Here is a 25,127-nt window from a genome sequence, read left to right as displayed (position 1 = left end):
CATGCTAAGGATAGACTATCTTGGTCAGTCCTTAAAACAATTCCTGAGAGATGTTCTAATCGTATAAACTTTGTATTATGTAGCGAAATTTAGAAAAAATACACTCAAAAGGAAATATTTCTACTCACACTTAAACATTTATTTGAAAGCTTACATTCATATCCTGAAATGTATGTTTTTTGCTTGCTTGTGGATTGTGTGAAGCAGCTAAAGTACCACGGAAGCAAACGGATGGTTTTGAAAATCTGACATCAGGGAACTCTGCCTATTTTAAAAGGCTAAAATATGAATATGTACACTGTGAAAAATAACAGAAGCCGTTTTAAGCAGCAATACAGTAGTTCAGATGAGATAGCAACAGACAAATCAGTGTTATGTAAACCGTCGTCTTTGCAGAGCAGAGCCTGAGTCCGCTTCTTCTACACTTTGTGCTCTGCTGCTTGAACAGTTACGAAGGTGGTGCAGGATCTACTTTAAATGCTGGCGCAGAGGAACAGTCAGAGAAGTGGTGTTCATTTACCCCACATCCTACGCATTACACGCTGCTCAGAGCATCGACACCTGGAAGAACTTTACCTGCACATGGTTGAAAAGACACAAGCATGAATAACTAACTTCAGCACAGCTCATTTCAACATCTCAGTCTCCCACCCCTCACCTCCCAGAAGTCTTTGCTTTCTCCTGCTGGAGTCTTTAGAACGCTGAAGGAATAGGGGCCATTATAGAAAATTCCAGGGATTTCTGCACAACTAAGACAATCAAAAGATATGTTATATTACCCAGGATTATAAAACACAGTAACTCAAGAATTTGAATTGGCTGCTCCAACTGATAATGCCTGCATGGAGAACTACCGGTGAGTATGTTCTCATCATGCATGTGGAGCAGTGCAGAGGTAGCCCTCGTATTCATTTCAATAGTCATTTATTTTTGGTTTGACTTGCCCACTGTCTAGCATGTACGGTGTAGCAGCACACAGAGAAAGTGGCTTTCAACAAGGAAAAGACCACCTATTGCTGAAGTAGCAGTTCATCAAGGGCACCAGGTGAAATATTAATCAGAAATTTTAACCCAAATTGAGCAAATTACATGCTGCACCAAATGTACTTTTAAAATAACAGAAACGGAGAGAAATCTACCCTGTTCCCCTGAAAATAAGACATCCCCTGATAATAAGCCCAATCGGGCTTTTGAGTGCATGGGCTAAAATAAGCCCCCCCCCCCCCCCGAAAATAAGTTCTCCCTGAAAATATTCAAACACAGAGCTGGAAATCAGGTAAGACAGCAAGAGGAGCCCTATCTTGTTCCACGCACCCCAAAATAATAAGACCTCCCTGAAAATAAGGCCAAGCGCTTATTTCAGGGTTCAAAAAAATATAAGACAGGGTCTTATTTTCAGGGAAACGTGATATTATCTGTTCTAAGAAGACACACCCTAATTCTCATATTTTTTAATAATGTGTTTTAGGGAATTTAGCTAATGTACACCTTTACTAAGCCTGCATTATATCTTGAGGAAATTATACCACCACCGTTTAGAACCACTGAGGAAAACCTAAATTTTGAATGCTAACAGTCTGAACTAAAGAGGACATTTCACTTTCATGGGCTCTCTCTCCAAGTGCACATTCTTTCCCTTTCATTGTTAATTCCTAGGCAACAGAGACAAAGAGCCTGTCCAGCATGGCATTTCTGGTAATAATAGTTGCAGAAGACTTTAGTTTGGCTTATTTTTCAGACAGTAAGTAAAGGCAACAGAAAGACAAAATGTGTATGTATTGGGAAACAGCTTAATTACTAGAGGAAATCAAATCATTCACAGAACAATGCAGCCCACAAAGACAAGTATAATTTTTTTTCCCACGAGGTGACAGCATTAGTCTTTGCCAATAAACTAGGAATCCCGTAGCACCTTAAAAGTCATCTATTTAATTTTGTCATAAATTTTCATGGATACAATTCATCAGATGCAAATGCACTACACCAATGAAAACTCGCTGCATAATAAATCTGTTCACGTTTAAGGTTCTACAAGGATACTTTTTGTTATAAATTCTTTTCACTATAAAATGTAGTTTTGGATGATACACAACTAATTGGTAGAATTGCACAGTAGTGAGAGTGAATGGTAATCCAGACTCACATGTTTTAGACTGGGCTGTATTAATGGGCCCAGTGACTGCACTGGACCCACTAATACAGCTTTTAAGAAGCCCGTTTTTTCATCTTGCTTAGGCAAAGTGCATATGCCTAAATTAAGCACTTATAAGAAAATCAATAGCTTAATATTTTCTGCACCAAGTTGCTGCTGCTATATGATCTTCCTATCAACTGTCTAGACCACAAGAGCACTAGCAGCCTTCAGCCCCTTCATGGATCACTGCCTTCCTTGTCATGGCGAAGGGGCCTGCACAGCTCAAAGAAGCTATGAGCCGTGTAGGGCCACCCAAGACGGACAGATGATAGTAGAGTTCTGACAAAATGTGGCCCACTGGAGAAGGGGAGCCCACTCCAGTAGCTAAGAAAACCCCATAGACAGTACCAAAAGTGAAAAGATATGATGCCAGAAGATGTGCCCCTCAAGTCAGAAGGTGCCCAATATGCTACTTGGGAAGAATGGGGGTGGGGGCGATTACAAGTAGATCCAGAAAGAGTGAAGCGGCTGGGCCAAAGCCAAAAGGATGCTCAGCTGTGGATGTGTCCGGTGGGGAAAGGAAAGTCTGATGTCGTAAAGAAATATATTGCATAGGAACCTGTAAGATTCGTGTAAGATGCACGAATCAAGGTAAGCTGGATGTGGTCAAACATAAGATGGCAAGATTGAACGTAGACATCTTGGGAATCAGTGAACTAAAGTGGACGGGAATGGGTGAATTTAACTCAGGTGGCCCTTGTATCTACTAATGTGGGCAAGAATCCCTTGGAAGAAATGGAATAGTCCTCATTGTCAATAAAAGACTGGGACAGCAGGACTGGGGTACAATCACAAAAATGACAGAATGGTCTTGGTTTCAAATCGAAGGCAAACCATTCAACATCGCAGTAATGCAACCACTAATGTTGAAGAGGTTGACATTGACTGATACTATGAAGACTTACAACATCTTGTGGAACTAATAATACCAAAAAAAATCTCCTTTTTATCATAGGGGATTGGAATGCTAAAGTAGGAAGTCAAGGGGCAACTGGAATTACAGGCATGCTTGGAATACAAAATGAAGCAGGGCAAAGGCTAACAGAATTTGGTCAAGAGAATATGCCGACCACAACAACCTTCTTTTCCAACAACCCAAAAGGCAACTCTACACATGGACATCACCAGATGATCAGTTCAAAATCAGATTACCTACTTTTCAACCAAAGATGGAGAAGCTCTGTATGGTCAATAAAAACAAGATCTGGAGATGACTGTGGCTCAGATGATGAGCTTCTTACTGCAAAATTCAGGCTTAAATTGAAGAAAGTTAGAGAACACCACTAGGCTGCTCAAGCTCAGGTGTGACCTAAATCATATTCCTTATGAATATACAAAGGAGGTGATCAATAGATTTAAGAGATTTGATCTGGTAGACAGAGTGCCTGAAGAACTATGGATGGAGGTTTGAAACATTGTATAGGACGCAGCAACTAAAATCACCTCAAAGAAAAGGAAACGCAAAAAAGCGAAGTGGCTGATGAGCCCTTACAAATGGTTGAGGAAAGAACGAAAGCAAAAGACAAGGGAGAAAGGAAAAGATACACCCAACCGAACATACATTTCCAGAGAAAAGCAAGGAGAGATAAGAAGGCCCTCTTAAATGAACAATGCAGGGAAACTGAGGAAAACATCAGACTGGGAAAGATTAGAGAAAGACTTCCAAGAAAATTGGAGCTATCAAGGGAATGTTTCATGCAAAGATGGGCACCCATCTTTAGAAACCTAACAGAAGAGATTAAGAAGAGGTGGCAAGAATTCACAGAACTACTGTCCCTGATAACCATGATGATGTAATCGCTGACCTTGAGCCAAACATTCTGGAGTGTGAAATCAAATGGCCCTTAGGAAGTATTACCAACAACAAATCTAGCAGAGATGACAGTATTCCAGTTGAGTTATTTAAAATCCTAAAAGATGATGCTGTTAAACTCCTGGATTCAGCATGCCAGCAAATTTGGAAAACTCTAACAATGGCCACAGGATTGGAAAAGGTCAGTTTACATTCCAATCCCAAAGAAGGGCAATGCCAAAAAATGTTCCAACTACTGAACAATTGTTCTCATTTCACACGCTAGCAAAATCCTACCAGCTAGCCTTTAGCAATGTGATTTTATTTCCTTGCAGTGACCGCAGCCATGAAATTAAAAGAGATGCTTGCTCCTTGTGGGAAAAAGCGATGGCAAACCTAACAGCCTATTAAAAAGCAGAGGCATCACCTTGATGACAAAGGTCCATATTTACGGGACCGCCTACTGCTACCGAATACCTCTCACCGACCCGTGCGCTCTCACAGAGAGGGACTCCTCAAGGTGCCATCAGCTAGGCAGTGCCGTCTGGCGACACCCAGGGGAAGGGCCTTCTCTGTGGGGGCTCCCACCCTCTGGAACGAACTCCCTCCAGGACTTCGTCAACTTCCGGATCTCCGAACCTTTCGTCGCGAGCTTAAAACACACTTATTCATCTGCGCGGGACTGGATTAGATTTTAAAGTTATTGGTTTTAAGGGGTTTTTACTATTAATATTGTTTTTAATAATTTGGCAATAGAATAAGTTTTTTAATTTGGCAATAGAATAAGTTTTTAATCTGTATTTATATGTATTTTAATTGCCTGTGAACCGCCCTGAGTCCTTAGGGAGATAGGGTGGTATATAAATATGAAAAATAAATAAATAAATAAAAAATAAATATACGCAAAGCTACGGTTTTCCCAGTAGTAATGTATGGCTGGACCATAAAGAAGGCTGACCACCGAAGAACTGATGCTTCGGAAGTAATTGTGGTGGTGGAGAGTCCCTTGGGCTGCAAAGAGGTCAAATCAGTCAATCCTAAAGGAAAGCAACCCTGACTGTCCTTTGGAAGGACAGATGCTGAAGCTGAAATACTTTGGCCACAATGAGAAGGGAGGACTCATTGGAAAATATTCTGATGTTGGAAAAGGCAAAAGGAGAAGGGAGCGGCAGAGGCTGAGATGGTTAGATAGTGTTATTGATGCAATGAGCATGAATTTGGGCAAACTCCCAGGACATTGGAGGACGGGTGCCTGTCGTGCTATGGTCCATGGGGTCACGAAAATCAGACATGGCTCAGCGACTGAACAACAAAAAAGTTTGTGGCAGGAGCAGTGCTTAAAGCAAGCTATTAACTCATCAGGTAATTTAAAAAGGAAAAAAAAAAGAAACCCATTACCTTCTAGAAGTTCCAGACTGGCTCCACCTCCTGTACTAACGTGGCTAACTTTATCTTCCGTATTCCATTTTGCACAGCAGGTAGCAGTGTCTCCTCCACCTGTAAAATAGTTTGGACTGTTTGAGGACACACAACTGGGCTGATACCAAAATGTGTTGTTTATTGTTAAAACCATTTAAAAGAAGGATCAGAGCACCCCACTTCCAGCCAGAGGTTCTCTCCATGTACCATTCCAAACATTCTTTGCCAGTTGGATATGTTGGACAATCCAAAGTACAATCCAATACAAAATAAGGGCAACAGAGATAGGTGGTATCGATATTACTGAATTTGACAATGTTTAGCAATGCCCTCTGTTCCTTCTGTGAAAGACATTGTTCAAATTGATCAAAAAGGTAATAATAAAAAACTGAGACCCAGAAGAACAACAGGAAGATTTGTACCGATAATGGTGATGCAGCCTTTGCTGGTAACTTCCACTACTTTATCCATCACGGCTTTGGTTCCTTTGGCAAACTTCTCCCACTCAAAGACACCAACTGGACCGTTCCACACAATTTGCTTGGCTCTGCCCACAGCTTCGACAAAGAGCTTAGTGCTTTCAGGGCCACAATCCAATCCCTAAGACCAAGGGAGCAAAGGAGACCATTCAGCCCTTCCCCCTGGAAAGTGCAGAGAAGAAAAACGCCTAACAATGATTTCTTCCACTCACCATCCAGCCTGCAGGGATGCCAGAGGCCAATGTAGCTACTCCAGTGTTAGCATTCTCATCAAATTTGTCTGCAGTGATAAAGTCAACAGGCAAAGTGATCCGGACACCATTCTTCTCAGCTTTGGCCATCAGATCTTTGACGATTTTTGATCCTTCTTCATCAAACAAAGAGTTGCCAATCTGGAAGAAACAAAGATGGCACGCTCAGTAGCAGATAAATGGTGGTGCCAGCTGCAATAAAATCAACGAGTGCCACAAAAGACCCCTGCAAATATGTATTCTTAAAGAAGAAGGAAAAGGGAGGACTATGATCAAAACCTTTAAATAAATTAAGGTTCTAGAAGGCAGTATTTTCAATAATAAGCAAACATCAAGAACATTGGAGTTAGGAGAGAAGTTCAAAAGTAATGCTAGAAAGTATTACGTCACCGAAAGAGTAGCGGAAGATTGGAAGAAACTTCTAATGGAGCTGATGGGTCAATCATCAGTAACTGAGTTTAAACATGCTTTGGGATAAACACATATCCATCATCCCACAAAAGTTAAAAAGATAAAATTAAACTCAAAAGGCAGACTTGATGGACCACGAGGTCTTTTTCTGCCACAGAATGTCTATGAAGATTCTCAGTTATCCTGGTCATCGAAAGTGGTTTTTCCTTTTGAAAAGGCAACTGGACTGATTTTTGAGGAAAAGCAAGACCTTTTGCTTCCCATCCCAGAAGCTTCATCAGTTATGTTGGATGCTGTGGGAGATGGAAGGACAGTTATTGACAGTTGAGATTAGTAGGTTCTGACAAGATGGAGTGGGGAGGGGAAGAAATGGGAAAGGAAAGTATTCCCTCTTTGTAGATTTTAGGCAGTCCATATATTTTATAAGAAAACGGTCAACAAGTTGCAAAAGCTACTTAAGGACAATGTAACTGACAATCCACAATACTTTTGCCTTTACCCTGGGGAAGCCACTCATGCATACAGAGTGTATATGGACTCCCACAAATCCAGAGGGTGAAATCCACTCAGACCAATTGTCAGCAGCATCAACTCTTGTCACCTACAACACTGCAAAACAACCATCTTATTAGCTCCTTTGATTGGCAACACCATTCATCACATCAACAATTCACAGGACATGGCTTGGAAACTAAAATTGGATCCAGATGCAACTATGGATCTACACTCTACACCTGCATTCCAACACCTGAAGCTGTCACAGTAATGAAGAAATGTCTGCTACAAGACAGCACATTAGGTAACAGAACCAACCTCAGCCCAGACCACCTATGTGCCATGTTGGGCCTCCATGGGTTCACCTGTGTCCCCCATTGTGGCAAATCTGTACATGGAAGAGGTAGAAACCAAAGCCCTAAACTCATTCCCAGGAATTTCACCAACTCACTGGTAGAGGTATGTGGAGGATACTTGGGTCAAGAAGTACACAGGAAGTGGAATCCTTCACCAAACACATCAACACTGTGGACGGATACCATCAGGAAGATGTTAAGGAAAACCACCTGGCTTTCCTGGACTGTGCTGTACACATTACGGAAGACAGAAGCCTTAATATTGAATCTTACAAAAAACCAACACACACTGATCAGTATTTGCATTTTAATTCTCACTACCCACTAGAACAGGGGTCTCCAACCCTGGCAACTTTAAGATTTGTGGACTTCAACTCCCAGAGTTCAAGCTGGCTGAGGAACTCTGGGAGTTGATGTCCACAAGTCTTAAAGTTGCCAAGGTTGGAGACCCCTGCACTAGAACACAAATTGGGAGTGATCAGAATCCTACGCCCTTGGGCTAAAAGTTTGCCTACCAGTAAAGAGGGAAAAGAAAAGAACTGGAACACAATAAGGAATTCCTCAGAGTTGCTATCCTAACTGGGGCTTCATCAAATCCAAAAAAGACACAGCATGACCTCCTCTACCCAAGGAACAGAGTAACAAACCAAGCAACATTGTCACTGCATGTTGCTGCAATATCTGAAAAACTCAGGAGGATTTTCAACCAACATCACAAATGTGTACATTTTAAGCCCAAGAGTGCATTAAAGCAGAAACTTGTCCACCCGAAAGATGAAACATGTTTATGATGCGGGTACAATGCAGTGAGACATGTGCAGATCTGTACATTGGTGAAACAAAACAACCATTTCAGAAGCAAATGGCACAACATGAGAGATTTAACCCATCAGGACACGATTCAGTGGTCCATATGCATTTGAAAGATAAGGGTCACTCTTTTGAAGATAGCAAAGTCCACATTTTGGATAGAGAGGACCACTGATTTGAAAGAGGGGTAAAAGAGGCCACTTAAGTTAACACTGAGCAGCCCTCTCTCAACAGAGGAGGAGGGATAAGATACCACCTACTCCAATTTACAATGCAGTCCTTCTGGGTGTTCCAAGAAGATTCCACACCTCTGATTTAGGTGACCCTGAATCACAGATAAAGCCCCAAGTAACCACAATGGCTTTCAGAGAGTGTTAAGACCAGTTGACCGCAAACAACAACAACCCCTTTTTCCCCATTTCTCATCCCTCCCCATTCTGCCCCACCAACTAATCTCAACTGTCAATAATTGTCCTTCCATCTCCCACAGCATCCAATACAACTGATGAAGCTTCCAGGATAGGAAGCGAAACATTTTGTTTTTCCTCAAAAATAAGTCAAGTTGCCTTTTCAAAATAAAAAAACATTTTAATACATTTTCAGCCATCAATTTTCTATGTTTCTATGAAGTGACTGCTGGCAGAAGGTTAGTAAGAGGCTGAAGAAAATCATTTGCAGTATGACTTCTGAAAGTTCAGGTCTAAATTAGAAGTGTTACAGTAGCTTGGTCAAAGAAGCAATATTAATGAAATATGAACATATAAAAGAGTAGATCAGGGAAAATTGTCTTGTATATGATCAACAACTTACTAAACATTTAACACTGATTAATACAAAGAATTGTTCTTTTATATTTACTTTTTCTCAACTAAATACAGCATTGTAGCACACAGCCACTTGTTTGAGATGGACACCTGTAGAAATAAAATAAATAAATACCTCCATATTGTTGAGTACTTTGAGGAAGGTGAAGGCCATTCCACCACCAATAATCATCTCATTGACCTTATCCAGCATGTTATTGATTAGCTGAATCTTATCCTGAACCTTAGCTCTAAGGAGTAGAGAGAAAAAGAGATCCAAGTTGTTAAATGTTTCTGTGGAATATTTGAAATAAAAATGCTTGACAAAGAAAACAGCTAATTAGACTGTAAAAACATGTTTTATTGTTAAATGGGAGAAATATGTAAACTCATTTACTCTTTTTGACCTATATAAGTAAAGCTTACACAGGCACACATCCATATTCCTGGCTCTCTTTCAAGTCAAAAGAATTGAAGTTCTAAATTGATTTGACACATCAATTTTCCACTCTGGTTTGAAAAATCAAAATATTATAAATTGTCAATACAAATAATTTATAATTATCCAAAATGTATTGAGGTAGGTAGACCCTAACCCTGTTGTTCCAATCCCTTTTACAGAATGGGTGATTACTGTGGTTCTCTGGATGCATTAAAGGCTGGACTTTTAAAAAAGAAAACAAAATAAAAAGGAAGACTCCAACATCTCCTCTCCAAATGCTATTAGCTGTGCTAGGCTGCCCTCTCCTGCCCAAATGTCTTACTCTGGTAACCAGCAGCTGAAGTTCTTCAGGGTTCTCAGGCTGCAAGGCCCAAATCTGGACTAAGCAGTTCTCCAATCCCCATTTCTCACAAGTAAACTGCCTGTAATAAAGCGATTCTGGAAATCTACTCCAGATAGCCAGAATTATAGATTTGTGTCCCTTCAAGATGGCACCGACGAAGGCTGCCTCGGTGAAATGCTCTCTAATGGTTTCTTTATTTCTAATTGTTCTCTGTGACTCACTAAGGATTTCCTACTCACGAGACCATCTGCTAAAAATTAAGCAACATTTCTTTAAGGAGCAGCTTTCTTTGATCTCACCCCCGCCTGTCTTTACAACACGGAGGAGATTCTAACACAGGAGGAGGCAATTCCCACGGAGCTATGGATTACTAAAAAAACCAAACGACGGAAGCGAAGGAAGAGAGGTAAACGAGCTGGGATCTTAAACAGATTAAGAAATTGCATTAAAACTCCTCTGCCTTCACTTTTCCTAACAAATTTATGCTCACTTGCAAATAAGATGGATGAAATACTCCTTTTAAACAAATACTATTCTGATTTTCGCAATTCAGCTATGCTTCTCTGAAACCTCGTTAAATGAATCAATTGAAGATAGCAGCCTGAACATTCCAGGGTTTCAGATTGAACGATCAGACAGGATTACAGAAACATCTGGTAAAAAGAAAGGAGGAGGCTTATGCCTACATATTAACAACAACTGGTGTCAAGATTTAAAAGTAATTTACAAATTCTGTGACAACAATTTAGAAACTTTAATTATCAACTGCAAACCATACTATTCGCCTCGTGAATTTTCCTCATTTCTTCTAATTGCTGTTTATGTCCCACCACAAGCCTGTGTAAACAAGGCATTACGAACTCTAGCTGACCAAATCATGGAGGCTGAAGCCAAACACCCTGATTCACTGGCCATTGTTTTGGGAGATCTAAACAAGGCAAACTTAAGGAAAGACCTACCAAAATACTTTCAGCATGTCAACCCACCAGAGGTAAGAATACTCTAGACCATTGCTACACAACACTAAAAGATGCTTATCGGTCTTTACCACGTGCAGCTGTAGGACACTCTGATCATTGCATGATTCACCTTGTACCTGGTTACAGGCAAAGACTTAAAACCACAAAACCAACAATTAAATCAGTGAAGACCTGGACGGAGGAGTCAAAATTAAAGCTACAGGCATGCTTTGACTGCACTGATTGGAATATTTTTGAAGATACCTCTGCAGACCTGGATGAACTCACAGATACTGTAACATCATACGTCAGCTTCTGTGAAGACCTATGTGTACCTACAAGGAACTTGCGAATATACAGTAACAACAAACCTTGGTTCACACCTAAACTTAAGCAGCTACGACATTCCAAAGAGGAAGCCTACAGAAAAGGTGATAAAATGCTGTACAATCAGGCCAGAAATGCACTAACAAAGGAGATCAGAGCAGCAAAAAGAAGCTACTCTGAAAAGCTAAAGAATCAGTTTTCAGCAAATGAACCAGCAAACATGTGGAAAACTCTTAAAAATATCACCGGCTATGGCAAACCTCCTTCCCAGGCTGAAGGTAATCAACAACTGGCAGATGACCTGAATGAGTTTTACTGCAGGTTTGAAAGGAAACTACAGCCACCTATCTCCACAACCCCCATCTCAGACACACCAACAACAGCCAAGCCTCCTACAACTGACCCCATTTCATTGGGTTCACAACCCCTAGTGATCACAGAAAAGGAAGTGCAGGACCTATTTCACAGACAAAAGCCAGGAAAAGCTCCAGGCCCAGACAAGATAACTCCTTCTTGCTTAAAAGTCTGTGCTGACCCATCTTTACCCATATTTTCAATAAATCACTAGAGATGTGCTATGTTCCTTCTTGCTTCAAACGCTCTACCATCATCCCAGTGCCGAAGAAGCCCACCATCAAGGAACTGAATGACTACAGACCAGTTGCTTTAACATCTGTAGTCATGAAAACCTTTGAAAGGCTAGTGCTTTCCTACCTGAAAACCATCACGGATCTGCTGTTAGACCCCTTGCAATTTGCATACCGAGCAAATAGATCAACAGATGATGCTGTTAATATGGCTCTGCACTACATCCTACAACATCTTGAGTCTCCAAAGACCTATGCAAGGGTCCTTTTGTAGACTTTAGTTCAGCATTCAATACCATCATTCCAGACATTCTTCTAACTAAGCTAAACCAGCTACAGGTACCGGAACAGACTTGTAAGTGGATCACAAGCTTCCTAACAAACAGGAAGCAGCAGGTGAAGCTAAGCAAGATCACATCAAATACCTGTACAATTAGCACAGGGCCCCCCCAAGGCTGTGTGCTCTCCCCACTTCTCTTCTCTCTGTATACCAATGACTGCATCTCCAATGATCCATCTGTTAAGCTACTGAAGTTCGCAGATGACACAACAGTGATTGGTCTCATTCGAGACAATGACGAATCCGCATATAGACGAGAGGTCGAATGACTAGCCTTGTGGTGCAACCAAAACAATCTGGAACTGAACACACTCAAAACCGTAGAAATGGTGGTAGACTTTAGGAGAAACCCTTCCATACTTCCACCTCTCACAATACTTGACAACACAGTATCAACAGTAGAAACCTTCAAATTTCTAGGTTCTATCATATCGCAAGATCTAAAATGGACAGCTAACATCAAAAACATCATTAAAAAAGGACAACAAAGAATGTTCTTTCTGCACCAACTCAGTAAGTTCAAACTGCCCAAGGAGCTGCTGATTCAGTTCTATAGAGGAATTATTGAGTCTGTCATTTGCACCTCTATAACTGTCTGGTTCAGTTCTGCAACCCAACAAGAAAGACACAGACTTCAGAGGATAATTAGAACTGCAGAAAAAATAATTGCTACCAACCTGCCTTCCATTGAGGACCTGTATACTGCACGAATCAAGAAGAGGGCCGTGAAAATATTTACAGATCCCTCACATCCAGGACATAAATTAGTTCAACTCCTACCCTCAAAATGACGCTATAGAGCACTGCTCACCAGAACAACTAGACACAAGAACAGTTTTTTCCGAAGGCCATCACTCTGCTAAACAAATAATTCCCTCAACACTGTCGAACTATTTACTAAATCTGTACTACTATTAATCTTCTCATTGTTCCCATCACCAATCTCTTTCCACTTATGACTGTATGACTGTAACTTTGTTGCTGGCAATCCTTATGATTTATATTCATATATTGACCATCATTTGTGTTGTAAATGTTGTACCTTGATGAATGTATCTTTTCTTTTATGTACACCAAGACAAATTGGCCAATAAAAAATTCTATTCTAGTCTATTCTATTCTCTAAAATAAAATATAACCAGGAAAAGCTACATTGTTTCCTAATAGCAATTCTTAGTATCTCTCTGGGCAAATGGTTTAAGCACAACCCCAGGACTCTATACTATGCTCTATACTAGAGTACCTTCGATTTCTAACTACTGAGAGTTCTTTTATTTCCTCTTAATTATGTGTTATTCTTTACCTGTAGGCTTGTATTTTCACCAATTAATAACTATTTAATTATTACTGGTCTAATACTCTATTTTGGTTTCAGTTCCACAGCTGCTGTTTCGTACATTGTGGGGTGCCAGATGAGATGATTGTGGCAATGGACTCTGTTGATGGACAGGATGTGCAGACAAACAGATCCAAGTGGCCAAATACACAAAATGGTGGCTTGCTCAGAAACAGACATGGATTGTTCAGGATGCCCTTTATCTAGAAAATGCCAGCACAAGATCTTTCCAGGAGGAATGGGACTACTTGCCACAGATAACTTGCTGCAGCCAACTCACCACGGGCAACTTGGTGCAGGAGAACTCGCCATGGCCAACTCACCGTGAGACAATTAGTTGTGGGACAATTTAACAACCATTTAAAATAAATTAAAATTTATTTTAATTTTTGCCATTCACATTTCATTCTGTCCCTCCTTGCAAATATCTTTGATTAGTGTAACTCTTGTCCCGCAGTGAGTTCTCCTGTGGAGAGATGGCCGTGGTAAGTTGTCACAGACCCTTTCCGGACGGTACTAAGATTGCCACCAATGCTGTTAGACATTGTTAGACAATGTAAGAGCACGGGGTTATTTCTGCTAGAGAAGCCTGGAGCATGTGACCTTCATCCCCATGTGCCCATCCAGTGGAGTCCCTCCACCTATTGCTCAACTGATGCCTGAGACAGAAAAGACACTCGGCCATGGATCTTCTCAGCCTTGGGAATAGAGACCCAAATTGTTCCTGCACTTCAGCTGTTCCTTGAGCCAAACTCTTAAGTGAAGCAAGAACCAAGCTGAGCCAGATTCTGTTCCTGGTGGTTGTTTTTTTAAAAACTTCTAGTGGGGACTGGACTGGACCGTCCAGCACACACTCCCCCTTTGTAGCTGTAGTACAGGTTGTTCTGGCACTGAATTCCCTTCCCGTCAGTCTTGTGCCACTAATTTCAAAATCTGGTCCTACTTAGCAACATTTGTTTGATATTCTCTCGTCCACTGAAACATCAAATAAAACTGAATTTATACTGCAATTCAGCATATTTCCACTAAATACATGTGTTTGAATTAAAAATATTAATCTGCTATTTGATACGTTCCCTTGTAAAAAAATCCCAACATGTTTCTCTTGAACGCTGTAAAAGTTGTGTGTCCAGTTACAGTACCATCCTGCCATAATGGCAAAAGTTTCAATTTACACACAGAACTGCTGATCAGGCAGGATATGCGCTAACTCTGTTGAAAGGCCAAATACATACAGAACTATTTTAATTGATCCAACTCATAATAGCATATGCTAAGCCTGAGGCAGGTTGTGTTTTTTTTTGAAAAGTCACCAAAAGATAACATGGCCATAAATATTAATTAAAAATATTTGCCCACATCATTAACCCCAACAAACTAATAATTAGTGGGATTTTCCCACAAGTTTAAGGGAAAGAAAACAAACTGCTAAAAAACCCAAACAATTTCGTTCTTACCCTCCAAGGATTGCCAAAAAGGGGTGTTCTGGGTTCTCTAGAGCTTTAGCAAAATAATCCAGCTCTTTCTTCATTAGAAAGCCAGCAGCTTTCTGAGGCAGATTGACCCCAACCATGGAACTGTTGCAAAAGGGGAAAAAAATCAGTAACTTGCAATACAGATAAGCACCTGTGTCAATCAAATCAAATCTATTCAAGTCAACAAGTGGGAAAGTATTCAATTAAAATATCAGCCAAACCATCCAAAGCCATAATGATATTTTTGATTTGCAGATTTTGTATGGATTAAAATATAAGAAAATAGATTTTCAAGAACCTTTTTCGTTAAATAATTTTTTAAAAAATGTTGCTTACTATTTCCTCCACAAATCTAAAATTCATACTAAAAATATTGTTTGACAAAGAGAACATTTACAATGTACACTTCTAGTACCTTACTAAGGTTCTTCTAGTAGCGTTTTTAATATCAAGAGCAATGTACCCAACACTTACAGCAGTCAACATTTTTTATTGAGCTGAACTTCATTGCTAATACAAATGATAGGTGAAGGAAAACTCAATCTAACACGTTCTCTTTGTAGGAATCAAAGTTTGAAAAGGTTAAATTATATTGTCATGGCTGCAATTCAGCTGGCTTCGCAATCCCCGCTCACAGCCTGACAACAGCAATGGTGAGAGACAATGGGTTGGAAGGCAGGGAGATCATGATGGACAAACGAAAGCAAAGAACTCCAACTTGGAGCATGAGACAATGGCAGCCTCCCGAGATCACTTGCTGGGAATGTCTGTGGAACAAAGAGTCGGTTTTCCAAACAAAATGAATGCAGCTCATTGGAAACTAATTAATAATGATGGGAAGGCCAAGGGAAAAGGGAAAGTTAACCATGCTATTTGTGTGAGAAAATATCAGAATTGGCTTCACTATTTCTGAAACCATGTTGGTCTAGTAAATTATACTTGTTGAGAAAAGTAATGTCCTTACTTTATTTACTATATGAACCAAGTGGAACGGTTGACATATATTTTCTCAAATATAAAGTATTCAAAATAAAGCATTCAAAATAAAAACAGTTTATTATAGTAAGTATTATAGAAACAGTCTTCCCAGTATATCACGTGTGTCAAACCCACCGTGTCACGTTGCTGTCACGTGACGTTTTCCCCATTTGCGGAGCTGGGGTGAGCGTGGCCTGCGCGTGACGCATCCGGTCTGCCAGTTTGACACCCCTGTCCTAGAACGGTTAATGTTGTCACACAGGAACCAGTGTGACAACAAAGACTCACCTGTGAGCTCTATGTGCAGTTCCAAAAGCATCATTAATGTAAACATCTCCTAATTTAGAAAGTGATGCTCTGAAAGCATCCACTTTTGCAGAATCAGCCTTGATCTGGAAGAAAATAAAAAAGAGCAAGTCAATTGACATTCATTCCTCAAGCCCCCCCACCCCCCACATCAAGGTTTACCAAAAAGCTCTCTAAATATAACACTGCTATGCAAACAGTGGCAAAAGGGAAACTTTAACCAGGAAGAGGATGATGAAGTAAAAAGTACATAGCAGGTATGTTACCTATTCACTTTGGGCTTTTTGACCTAGCCACCCATCATGACCTTTGCTTTCGTGGTGCAGAGGCAATAACTTGGTTCTTAACACCAATAAGACCAAGGAGCTTATAGTGGACTATAGAAGGAACAGATCAGGCATCCAGCCCTTGCTTAACAATGGAGACCGAGTGGAGCACGTGGCCAGTTTTAAGTTTCTGAGCGTTACCATAAACGAGAACCTGACCTGGGGCGCTCACATTGCAGCACTGGTCAAAAGGGCCCAGCAGAGATTATACTACCCGAGACTTCTCAGGAAGCAAGAACTGAATGGAAAACCTTCTATTGGTGACCTTCTACTGCTGCACCATAGAGAGTATTTTAACTTACTGCCCCTGTGTATGGTTTGCCAATTGCATAGTAGCAGATAGGACAGCACTCCAGAGGGTTACCGTCATTGCCCAGAGGGTCATTGGTTGCCTCCTCCCCCTCTTTGGAAGAACTTTATAGCTCCCCCTGCCTTAAGAAGGTTCAAAACATTCTTAAAGATCCATCTCATCCTAGGCACCCTTTTTCTGGAACTATTACCATCTGGCAGATGGTAATAAAAACAAGGACAAATAGGCTGAAAAACAGCTTCAATTCCAGGGCAGTAACTATATTGAATTCTACTGTATAGTGCAATATTAATGCAATTGTATAGGATGTGAAGGATATGTACTTTGTTGTATTTTTAGAATTATAATATACACTGAAGATGGCATTTAATTTCATTGTACATGGTACAATGACAATAAAGTAAAGTAAGTAAAAAAAAAACGGATTAAACTTTTAAGGTGCTCTTCCTCCTAAATCCTTGGTTGCATAAACAGAGGCATAGAATCAAGATCACGTGAAGTATTAGTGCTGCTTTATAAAACCCTAGCAAGATCATACCTGGAATACTGCAACCAATTTTGGTCACCGCACTACAAAAAAGTTGTTGAAACTTTGGAAAAAGTTCAGAGAAGAGCAACCAGGATGATCAAAGGCTGGAGACAAAGACATATGAAGAATGGCTGCAGGATTTAGGTTTGGCTAGTCTAAAGAAAAGAAGAATTGGGGGGGGGGGACAGCAATACTGATAGCAGTATTCCAGTATTTGAGGGGCTGCCACAAGAAGAGGGGGTGAATTTGTTCTCCAAAGCACCAGAGGGCAAGACAAGAAATAATGGTTGGAAGCTGATCAAGAAGAGGAGTAACCTGGAATTAAGGAGAAACTTCCTAACATTGAGGACAATTAACCAGTGGAACTTGCCTTCAGAAGTCATGGGCTGGAGGTTTTTAAGAAGTGTCTAAAATGATATAGATCTTATATAGTTTCTCCTGCTTGAGCAAGGGGCTGGACTAGAAGACCTCCAAGGTCCCTTCCAGCTCTATTCTATTCTACTTACTAAAGACAAAGAATTTTGAGATAAACTGCATCCTCTACTGAGAATTGCACTGAAACTGATGCCGTCTCTTCCCAACTTTGTAATAAGCAGCAGAAGAAGAACAACATTCTCCTGATATGATCTGCTCTCAAATCATTAGAGGGTTTTGAGGAGGAATGGTGAGGGGGAAAAATTCTTTAAAGGTTTCTCCAGCCATCCATACTTTATTTTTTTTGTATAGATTCACATTGTATGTGGCAGGATGTTTCAAATTTCCAACGGGATCAACCTAGATGTTGCTAAGGATCAACTAATTAAAACATGTTTTAAGGTTATTACTCAGGCTCATCGATGTGCACAGTGCTTTAGACAGCATCACCTCTGAAGCTGATGCCTAACAGAACTTTCCAACCAAAACTGAAGGAGAAAGGACCGCAGCAAAGGATCAAATGTCAGGTGAAAGAACCACTTCATAGGAAACCATAAGCAACAGGATCTGGGAAGAAGTTCAAGTGGCAATTAAGGTGGCCTTCAGAAGTACATTTGCACATGTTTTTACAGCACTATATGGGTAGTCTCCACCAACCTGCAAAAGGCATCATACTGTATAACAGTATTCTAAACTCAAAATAGTACAAGACGGAGGCGAACTTAAGGCTTAATGGGGTCAGAGATGCTAAGAAAAGAAACTGACTGGGACTAAGTTCTCTCAAATGACCTTCAAGAAAATGTCAGAGGTGCAAGATAGCATGGACACCAGATGGCTGTCTGAAAAATATGTGGATCCCAGTCAAAGGTTTCTCTTAGCACGGTATATAGGAAAACTTCATCAAATAGAGCATTTTGTCAAACTTTTCTTGCATCTTTACTTTTAATTTAGACTCCTCCTCCTTTCTTTACTTTAATCCAAATTCCATCTCTTTTAAAGGCACAATACTATAAATTTAATCCAAATAAACCTATTTATTTCATTTGTAAAATTTATTGGCCACCCATCTTATCATAGAGTAACTGTGGCCAGCTTAGTTACATATACAGTTAAAACATAAAATGTTAAAATCAAACTTTAAAACCAAGGACACATGGGGAGGAGTGGGGGGAATAGGTGGGATCTGTTATTAATTAACACCTCCATTGCGCTGTTCCCCCACTGGGATCCCAGGCCAACTGGCAGAGCCAGGTCTTTAGACCCTTACTAAAAGATAGGAAGGTTGTGGTCAACCTCACAGGGGGGGTGGGGGGGGGAGATGTTCCAGAGGGCAGGAGGAACAGCAGAGAAGGCCTTCCTCCTGGATCCCCAAGCCAGATAATATTAACTCTATGCATGCCTTTCCGTGTCCATTCCTAGAAAGGGTAAGAACTGAGAAGTCTAGGATCTGACGAAGCAATCTTAACGTTAATTTTTTCCAACATATCAAATGGGATAGAAGATGCGGGACTGCTTGGTTTTTTTTCCATGGTAAAGGAAGAAGGAAAGAGCCAGCTGTAAATGAATGAACCAACAAAGACACTTCATACGGGCCCTGATGTTTCCAACTTAAAAAGTCTGGTGACTGTGCGGACGCATTGCTTGGAGAGCCCTATGTACCCTTAAGTTACAAAAAACAGCCAAACAGCAGCCATGGATGGCTTCTTTTCTGGAAAAGATAAAGAGTGCTAGAATCCTCTCCTGAAAGGGTATTAATGCTTTCAAACTGGGTTGTCCCACAGTGCATGCTCACCCCATGGTCCTTACCTAGGAATGAGAGTATTTTATGTCACTGCCATGTGGAAATAGGGCCCTACAATTCTGCACAAAACAAGCCTGTAAGGGGAAATCTAACAGTGCAACGACCCTTTCCTCTCATCCTTCTCAAAGTCCTAAGGAGGACACAACTGAATGAGAAAGCTATCTTAGAACTGTGCTGCAGAGAAATTAGTTATTCTTCCTGTTACATTAACATCAGAAAGCATGAAGTATTATTAACAGATTATCAAACATGGCTTAATTACCTTTCTAATTTCTTTGAGAGGCACACAGTATGACACTTGCGGCTGTCACTCACCTTATTGCCTGAAGGATCCTTCCCTTTTCCTTCTTCTTCTACATGGAATCGGAGGTTTTCCAAGAGAATAACAGAGCCATCTGCAGGATTGGCACAAGCTGACTCTACCTCTGAACCCACACAGTCTTTCAGGAATATGACGTCTCTAGAGGTGAGCCAAGATTTAGACTCAAGTTTTTGAAGCTGAAAATATTTTATAGCATTTCTATTACAGCCTTGATATCTTACCTGCCAAGCAGTGATTTGAGTTCAGCTGCTACCGGCTCCAAAGAGAATTTATCAGGCATTGCAACTCCATCAGGCCGGCCCAGATGACTCATCAATACTACAGATTTTGCGCCATTGTCCAGACAATGCTTGATGCTCGGGATTGCTGCCTTGATTCTATGAAATCAGAAGAAAAACTGGAAAGCTTAATTTACAATCTTCATCGGAAGCACCTATGAAGGAAAGCTCTCATGCTATGTAGGTAAATATTTAACACAGAATGATCTATGGGCTCTGCCTGCAACATAACAGTCTGTGGCCGTGAGCCATGGTGGCGCAGTGGTTGAGTGCAGTACTGCAGGCTACTTCTGCTGACTGCCGGCCGACTGGAATTTAGCAGTTCAAATCTCACCAGGCTCAAGGTTGACTCAGCCTTCCATCCTTCTGAGGTTGGTAAAATGAGGACCCAAATTGTTGGGGGCAAGAGGCTGACTATGTCAACCGCTTAGAGAGAGATGTAAAGTCCTGTGAAGCAATATATAAGTTAAGTGCTATTGCTGTGGGTCATGAATAGACAATGAAGCTTACAATCACTTAGGACTGTAGTTCCATAAGTAACAGCCAGTATACCCACCTGTTAGTAACCAAATTACAGGCAATCCTCAATTTACCACAATTGAGCCCAAAATTTCCACTGCTAACCAAGACAGTTGTTTAGTGAATTTTACAACTTTCTTTCCACTGTTATTGTGAATCACTGCAGTTGCTAAATTAGTAACAGGACTGTTCAGTGAAACCGCCTTCCCCACTGACTTTGCTTATCAGGTCAGAAAAGGTGATCATGTGACCCCAGGCACAGCAAGCGTCACCAACACGAGCCAGCTGCCAAGCATCAGATTTTTGATCACGTGACCATAGAAAAAATGCAATGGTTGTTAAGTGTGAAAAACAGCCATGTCACTTTTTTTTAGTGTCGTTGTAATTTTGAATGGTCAGTAAATGAATGGCCCTTAGAAACATCTAAGGGCCACCAATCTGTGTTGTACATTATACCATCACATGATCTCTTGCCATCAAAATCCTACCTATTGAATCCTCTTCTGCACACTAATTTGTACATCTTGAACTACTGGAAGGACTTTGATCAGTACTATCTAATTCAGAAGTTTCAGTTATCCTGCCACACATAAACTATTTTGATCCTATAAACATTATCATAACAACTTGGTGCACAAAAGAGGAGCATATATTTTTTAAAGAATATAAATATATATTTTTAGTAGAATATATTTATTCTTATGACTGTAACTCTACAAAAAGACATTTTCAAACGATTGCTTAAAAAGATAACTCTCAATACATAAAGATTTCATATCACTTAAAAGCAAAACTTTATTTTGCTTCCAACCACTCTAAATTTTGATTCTGTAGCACAGGCAGTATTCAACTCATTAAGCCAAAAGAAAGATGCTTTCTCGGGAGAAATTCTGTGCGCATATTTGGAGCCACTTTACCTCGTCTTCTTTTGTCAGCGTAACAGAAAGATGCACAAGGAAAGGAAAGTGATTTCTTCTGGAAGAAGAGTTTTAAAATTGGTGGATTGGAATGCATCTTTATGCTTAAAGGTTAGCCACAAACAAGAAGAAGTCTCATATGAAGCCAGATAAATTGTTGTCAAATCTGACAAACTTGACAGAACAAACAAATCAGCAAAATATTTAAAAGCCTGATTTCGAGAGAATACTGACTGATGTTTTTAACAGATTAACAGAGTTGGACGGGAGCTCGTAGGTCATCTAGTGCAACCCCCCACCGAAGCAGGAGACCCTAAACCATTGTTGACAGATGGCAGTCCAATCTCTTCTTGAAACTAAAATAAAAAACCCTATGGCCTCATATTGACTTGCAATCCATTGGAATAAACAGTATTATCCAGAACTCTTTGGAATTAAAAAAATAACCACTTACCTTTGATTGTTGGTTATATTGTTATTCTTCATTGGTACATTGAAATCAACCCTTAAAAAGAATAAGATAAAATGTTACTGTTATAAGCAGATTAAAGCATTGCGTTGGCAATAATAAAATCCTACAAGATTTTTTAAAAGGGCCTACATCAGATTATATTTGGGTACAAAATGACCAGATATTGCATCATGCTAACAGTGCCATTCCTAGATACCTAATAAACTAAGAAAACTATCAGTAGAGTAAATGTCTATGGAGATTCTCAGTCATCCAGGTCCTGGTTGTCCCAAAGGTGTTTTTTCAAGAGGTAACTGGACTTTCTGGTTTTTCTTTGAAGATGTCTCTCTTCTCATCCAAGAAGCTTTTTCAGCTCGTCAGAGAAGAGAAACCAGAAAGTCCAGTTGCCTCTTGAAAAAGCACCTTTGGGGCTATCAGTAGAGTAAAAATGTTTTGAAATAAAGGACGGGTAAATTGTTATGGTCAAAGTTTAATGTACCATTCATTATATCTGCGTTTCTGTTGCACTCTAGTTTTCTTGGCTAAGTGCATAAACTTCTTTCTATTTGCTGTGCCTCCCCCAAATGTCCACACCGCTAGTCTTTTGATACATAAAGCAGGAGGTAGCTATGTGGATCAGACCTACTGGCTTTTAAAGGCCATTAATTACTTCACTCTCAGCTAGAACTAAGGATTGTTCCTGCTCTACATAGCTTGAAGGAGCTTCAGAGTCCATTTTTACAACGCCATGCTTTTTGCCTCAAAGTGGAAGCAACAGGAAATTATGTTGAACAGTATAAGCATGAAGACACAGGTTATAAAGTTGAATTTTGTCTTGAGCAATTGAAAAAAGCAATTTCAGGAGATGTCTTGGCTCTGAATGCTCAAAATAACAATCCACATATTTTCAAAGTGTCAAGTGAAGCAACAGATCACACCTTTTCACTTAATTAACTCTAGCATGTAAATACTATTGAATATAGTAGTTAAATAAAAATTGGAAACCGTAACTGAAACAAAAATAATTATTTGATGGGGACAACTTAAACATGTAGAAGAAGCCAATGATTCAAATAAACTTAAATGTTAATTGGATAGCAATTTAGGCTATAAATGTAGGTGTAAGATGGAGAAGTTGCTAAACAAAGAGAAGAGGTTGACCTCTGCCATCTGAATCAAGATTCCATTACTCCACAAGATCAGAAATGGGAAATGGGAAACCCAGAGCTTTGTGAATCAGATTCTCAAACTCTGTCAGAACAGAAGGGGAAGTACACCCCACCCCTTTTTTTAAGTGGAAGGACTCTGATCCAGATTGCAAGTCACCAAATACTGGGTATTAGCACAAGTCATTTTGATAAAGAAAAAATGAATTAATGAATTATGTCAATGCACATTGTCCCTGGAACAAAATGTTTTTGGAAGACAAGAAATGAATCATAGGAGGTTAATTTATGATCTGTACTGTAATTAAAGCAGGTTCCAGAATGAAGCTTGCAGATTTTATGACAAAACTCCCACCATCCAACCCTTTCAGCAATGTATTGGAAGGGGTTGTTGCTCGAATGGGGTTAAACTGCAACCCCTAGCAGGCAGCGCTTGCATGTTCAATACCGAGGAATGTTGGGAATGACACTGCAAAATCTGGCAGCATATCCATTTTATATGTAGCAAGCAACAGGAAAAACCTCCAGCCCTCAAGGCAAGGAAAAATACTGATGTGGATGTAAATTCAGAATGCCTTTCTCTCTTTAGCTAAAAGGCAAAACATCTTGAATAGGGAAATGGCTTCAAGAGAATAATGATAGAATGCAAAATCCTAGCTAGTCCTCAATGACCTTGAGCAAATTTTTCATTTATTTTAAGGTCTTAAGACTTAAAACTATTTAAAACATCATCTCCATTCCACACAAAACTGCAGTTGTCATAGTAGTTGTTGGCTTCCTTTTCAGGCACAGGTTTAAGCAGTTAGTTCTTTGTCTCAGTCCCATTTTGCGAATGAGACCCTCAATTTTCAATGGCAGATGGACCGTTATCTTATCTATCTTCTTCTTGTGCCATATCTGTCATTGGACACTGGCGATCCTATTTTTATCAACAGCTGCACGAAAAAGTGCTGCTGAGTTTTATCCAAACCAGGCCCTTAGATTACCTATATACCATTATCTAGATCAGGGGTCTCCAACCTTGGCAACTTTTAAGACTTGTGGACTTCAACTCCCAGAATTCCCCTGGGAGCAAAGCTGGCTGAGGAATTCTGGGAGTTGAAGTCCACAAGTCTTAAAGTTGCCAAGGTTGGAGACCCCTGATCTAGATCTCAATTAAATCAAGTCTAGGGCGAGAGATGATGACCCTTTCCCATTTGCACAGACAGCCCCCCGCCCCCCAGTTCTGGCACTGAGACGCTTGCAGGTCAATCAAGCCCCGAAGGAAGGAAGGAAGGGCGCCTCCCTCCCCAGCCAAGCCCCCCACCCGGCCCCCCGGCATGGAAAGCCCGGTTCCTTCTTTTAGCGCCCCTACGAGGGGAGGTCCCTACGCCCTATAGACCGGCCTCTTACTCGGGAGGCGCCGATTGCAAAACCCTTGCCGTTAATCCGCCGTATTGTGGGAAGCGGGTTTATGGTTTTTATTCCTTAGCGCCGGGCTCGGCCACGTTAAGACCTGTGGACTTCAACTCCCAGAATCCCTCAGCCAGCTTTGCTCCCAGGGGAATTCTGGGAGTTGAAGTCCCCAACGTGGCTGAGGTTGGAGACCCTTCTGCCTTAAGAGTTCTTTCCACCCGTGGATTGGCGAAGAGGCCCTTGCTCCCCGTCCCTCGCCAGGGGGGCTCTTCAGGTTCGGCCGCGGCGTCCCTCGGAGCGAAGGGAGAAGCGCCGCGGGCGCCTCCCGGATCAGCGCAGCCCCCGCGCCCCCCCCGGACCCTTCGGAAGCCTCACCTCATGACGACGCGCTTGCCCTTCACGTCGACTTTATCGAGGGTGAGCTTGTGGGAGAGCGACATCTTGGCGGCTCCGGCGTAGAAAGCGACCTCCGGCTAAGCAGCGAGCGAGCGAGCGAGGCAGAGAAAGAGCGAGGGAGGCCGCGGGGCTCTTTGGCAAGGTCAGGGGAGGCCACGCCCCGCCTCCGCCTCCTCTGGATAGGCTGACCCACCCCGCGG

General features: G+C 41.0%; 1 protein-coding gene across 1 annotated transcript; it reads right to left on the bottom strand.

The window, feature by feature from the left end:
- Positions 1 to 117: 117 nt before the first annotated feature.
- Positions 118 to 25,127, bottom strand: PGK1 (phosphoglycerate kinase 1). Its single transcript, XM_058197097.1, has 11 exons — positions 24,907 to 25,127; positions 21,974 to 22,024; positions 20,027 to 20,182; positions 19,799 to 19,943; positions 16,086 to 16,189; positions 14,802 to 14,921; positions 9,147 to 9,261; positions 6,097 to 6,276; positions 5,828 to 6,005; positions 5,385 to 5,483; positions 118 to 576 (listed from the first exon to the last, which is right to left on the bottom strand). The coding sequence occupies exons 1-11, from the start codon at positions 24,969 to 24,971 to the stop codon at positions 536 to 538; spliced, it is 1,254 nt and encodes a 417-aa protein (XP_058053080.1). The 5' UTR covers positions 24,972 to 25,127; the 3' UTR covers positions 118 to 535.

The sequence above is a fragment of the Ahaetulla prasina genome, chromosome 11 (genome assembly GCF_028640845.1).
Source record: "Ahaetulla prasina isolate Xishuangbanna chromosome 11, ASM2864084v1, whole genome shotgun sequence".
NCBI classification, from domain to species: Eukaryota; Metazoa; Chordata; class Lepidosauria; order Squamata; family Colubridae; genus Ahaetulla; species Ahaetulla prasina.
The sequence above is the reverse complement of the archived record's forward strand: the minus strand, read 5'-3'. Positions and strand labels throughout refer to the sequence as shown.

Excerpts from the sequence above, each read along its gene's own strand:
- PGK1 (XM_058197097.1), bottom strand. The coding sequence starts at position 24,971 with ATGTCGCTCTCCCACAAGCTCACCCTCGATAAAGTCGACGTGAAGGGC. Across the intron at positions 22,025-24,906 it reads GGCAAGCGCGTCGTCATGAG|GGTTGATTTCAATGTACCAA; the intron begins GTGAGGCTTCCG and ends ATTCTTTTTAAG. Across the intron at positions 20,183-21,973 it reads AATATAACCAACAATCAAAG|AATCAAGGCAGCAATCCCGA; the intron begins GTAAGTGGTTAT and ends CTGATTTCATAG.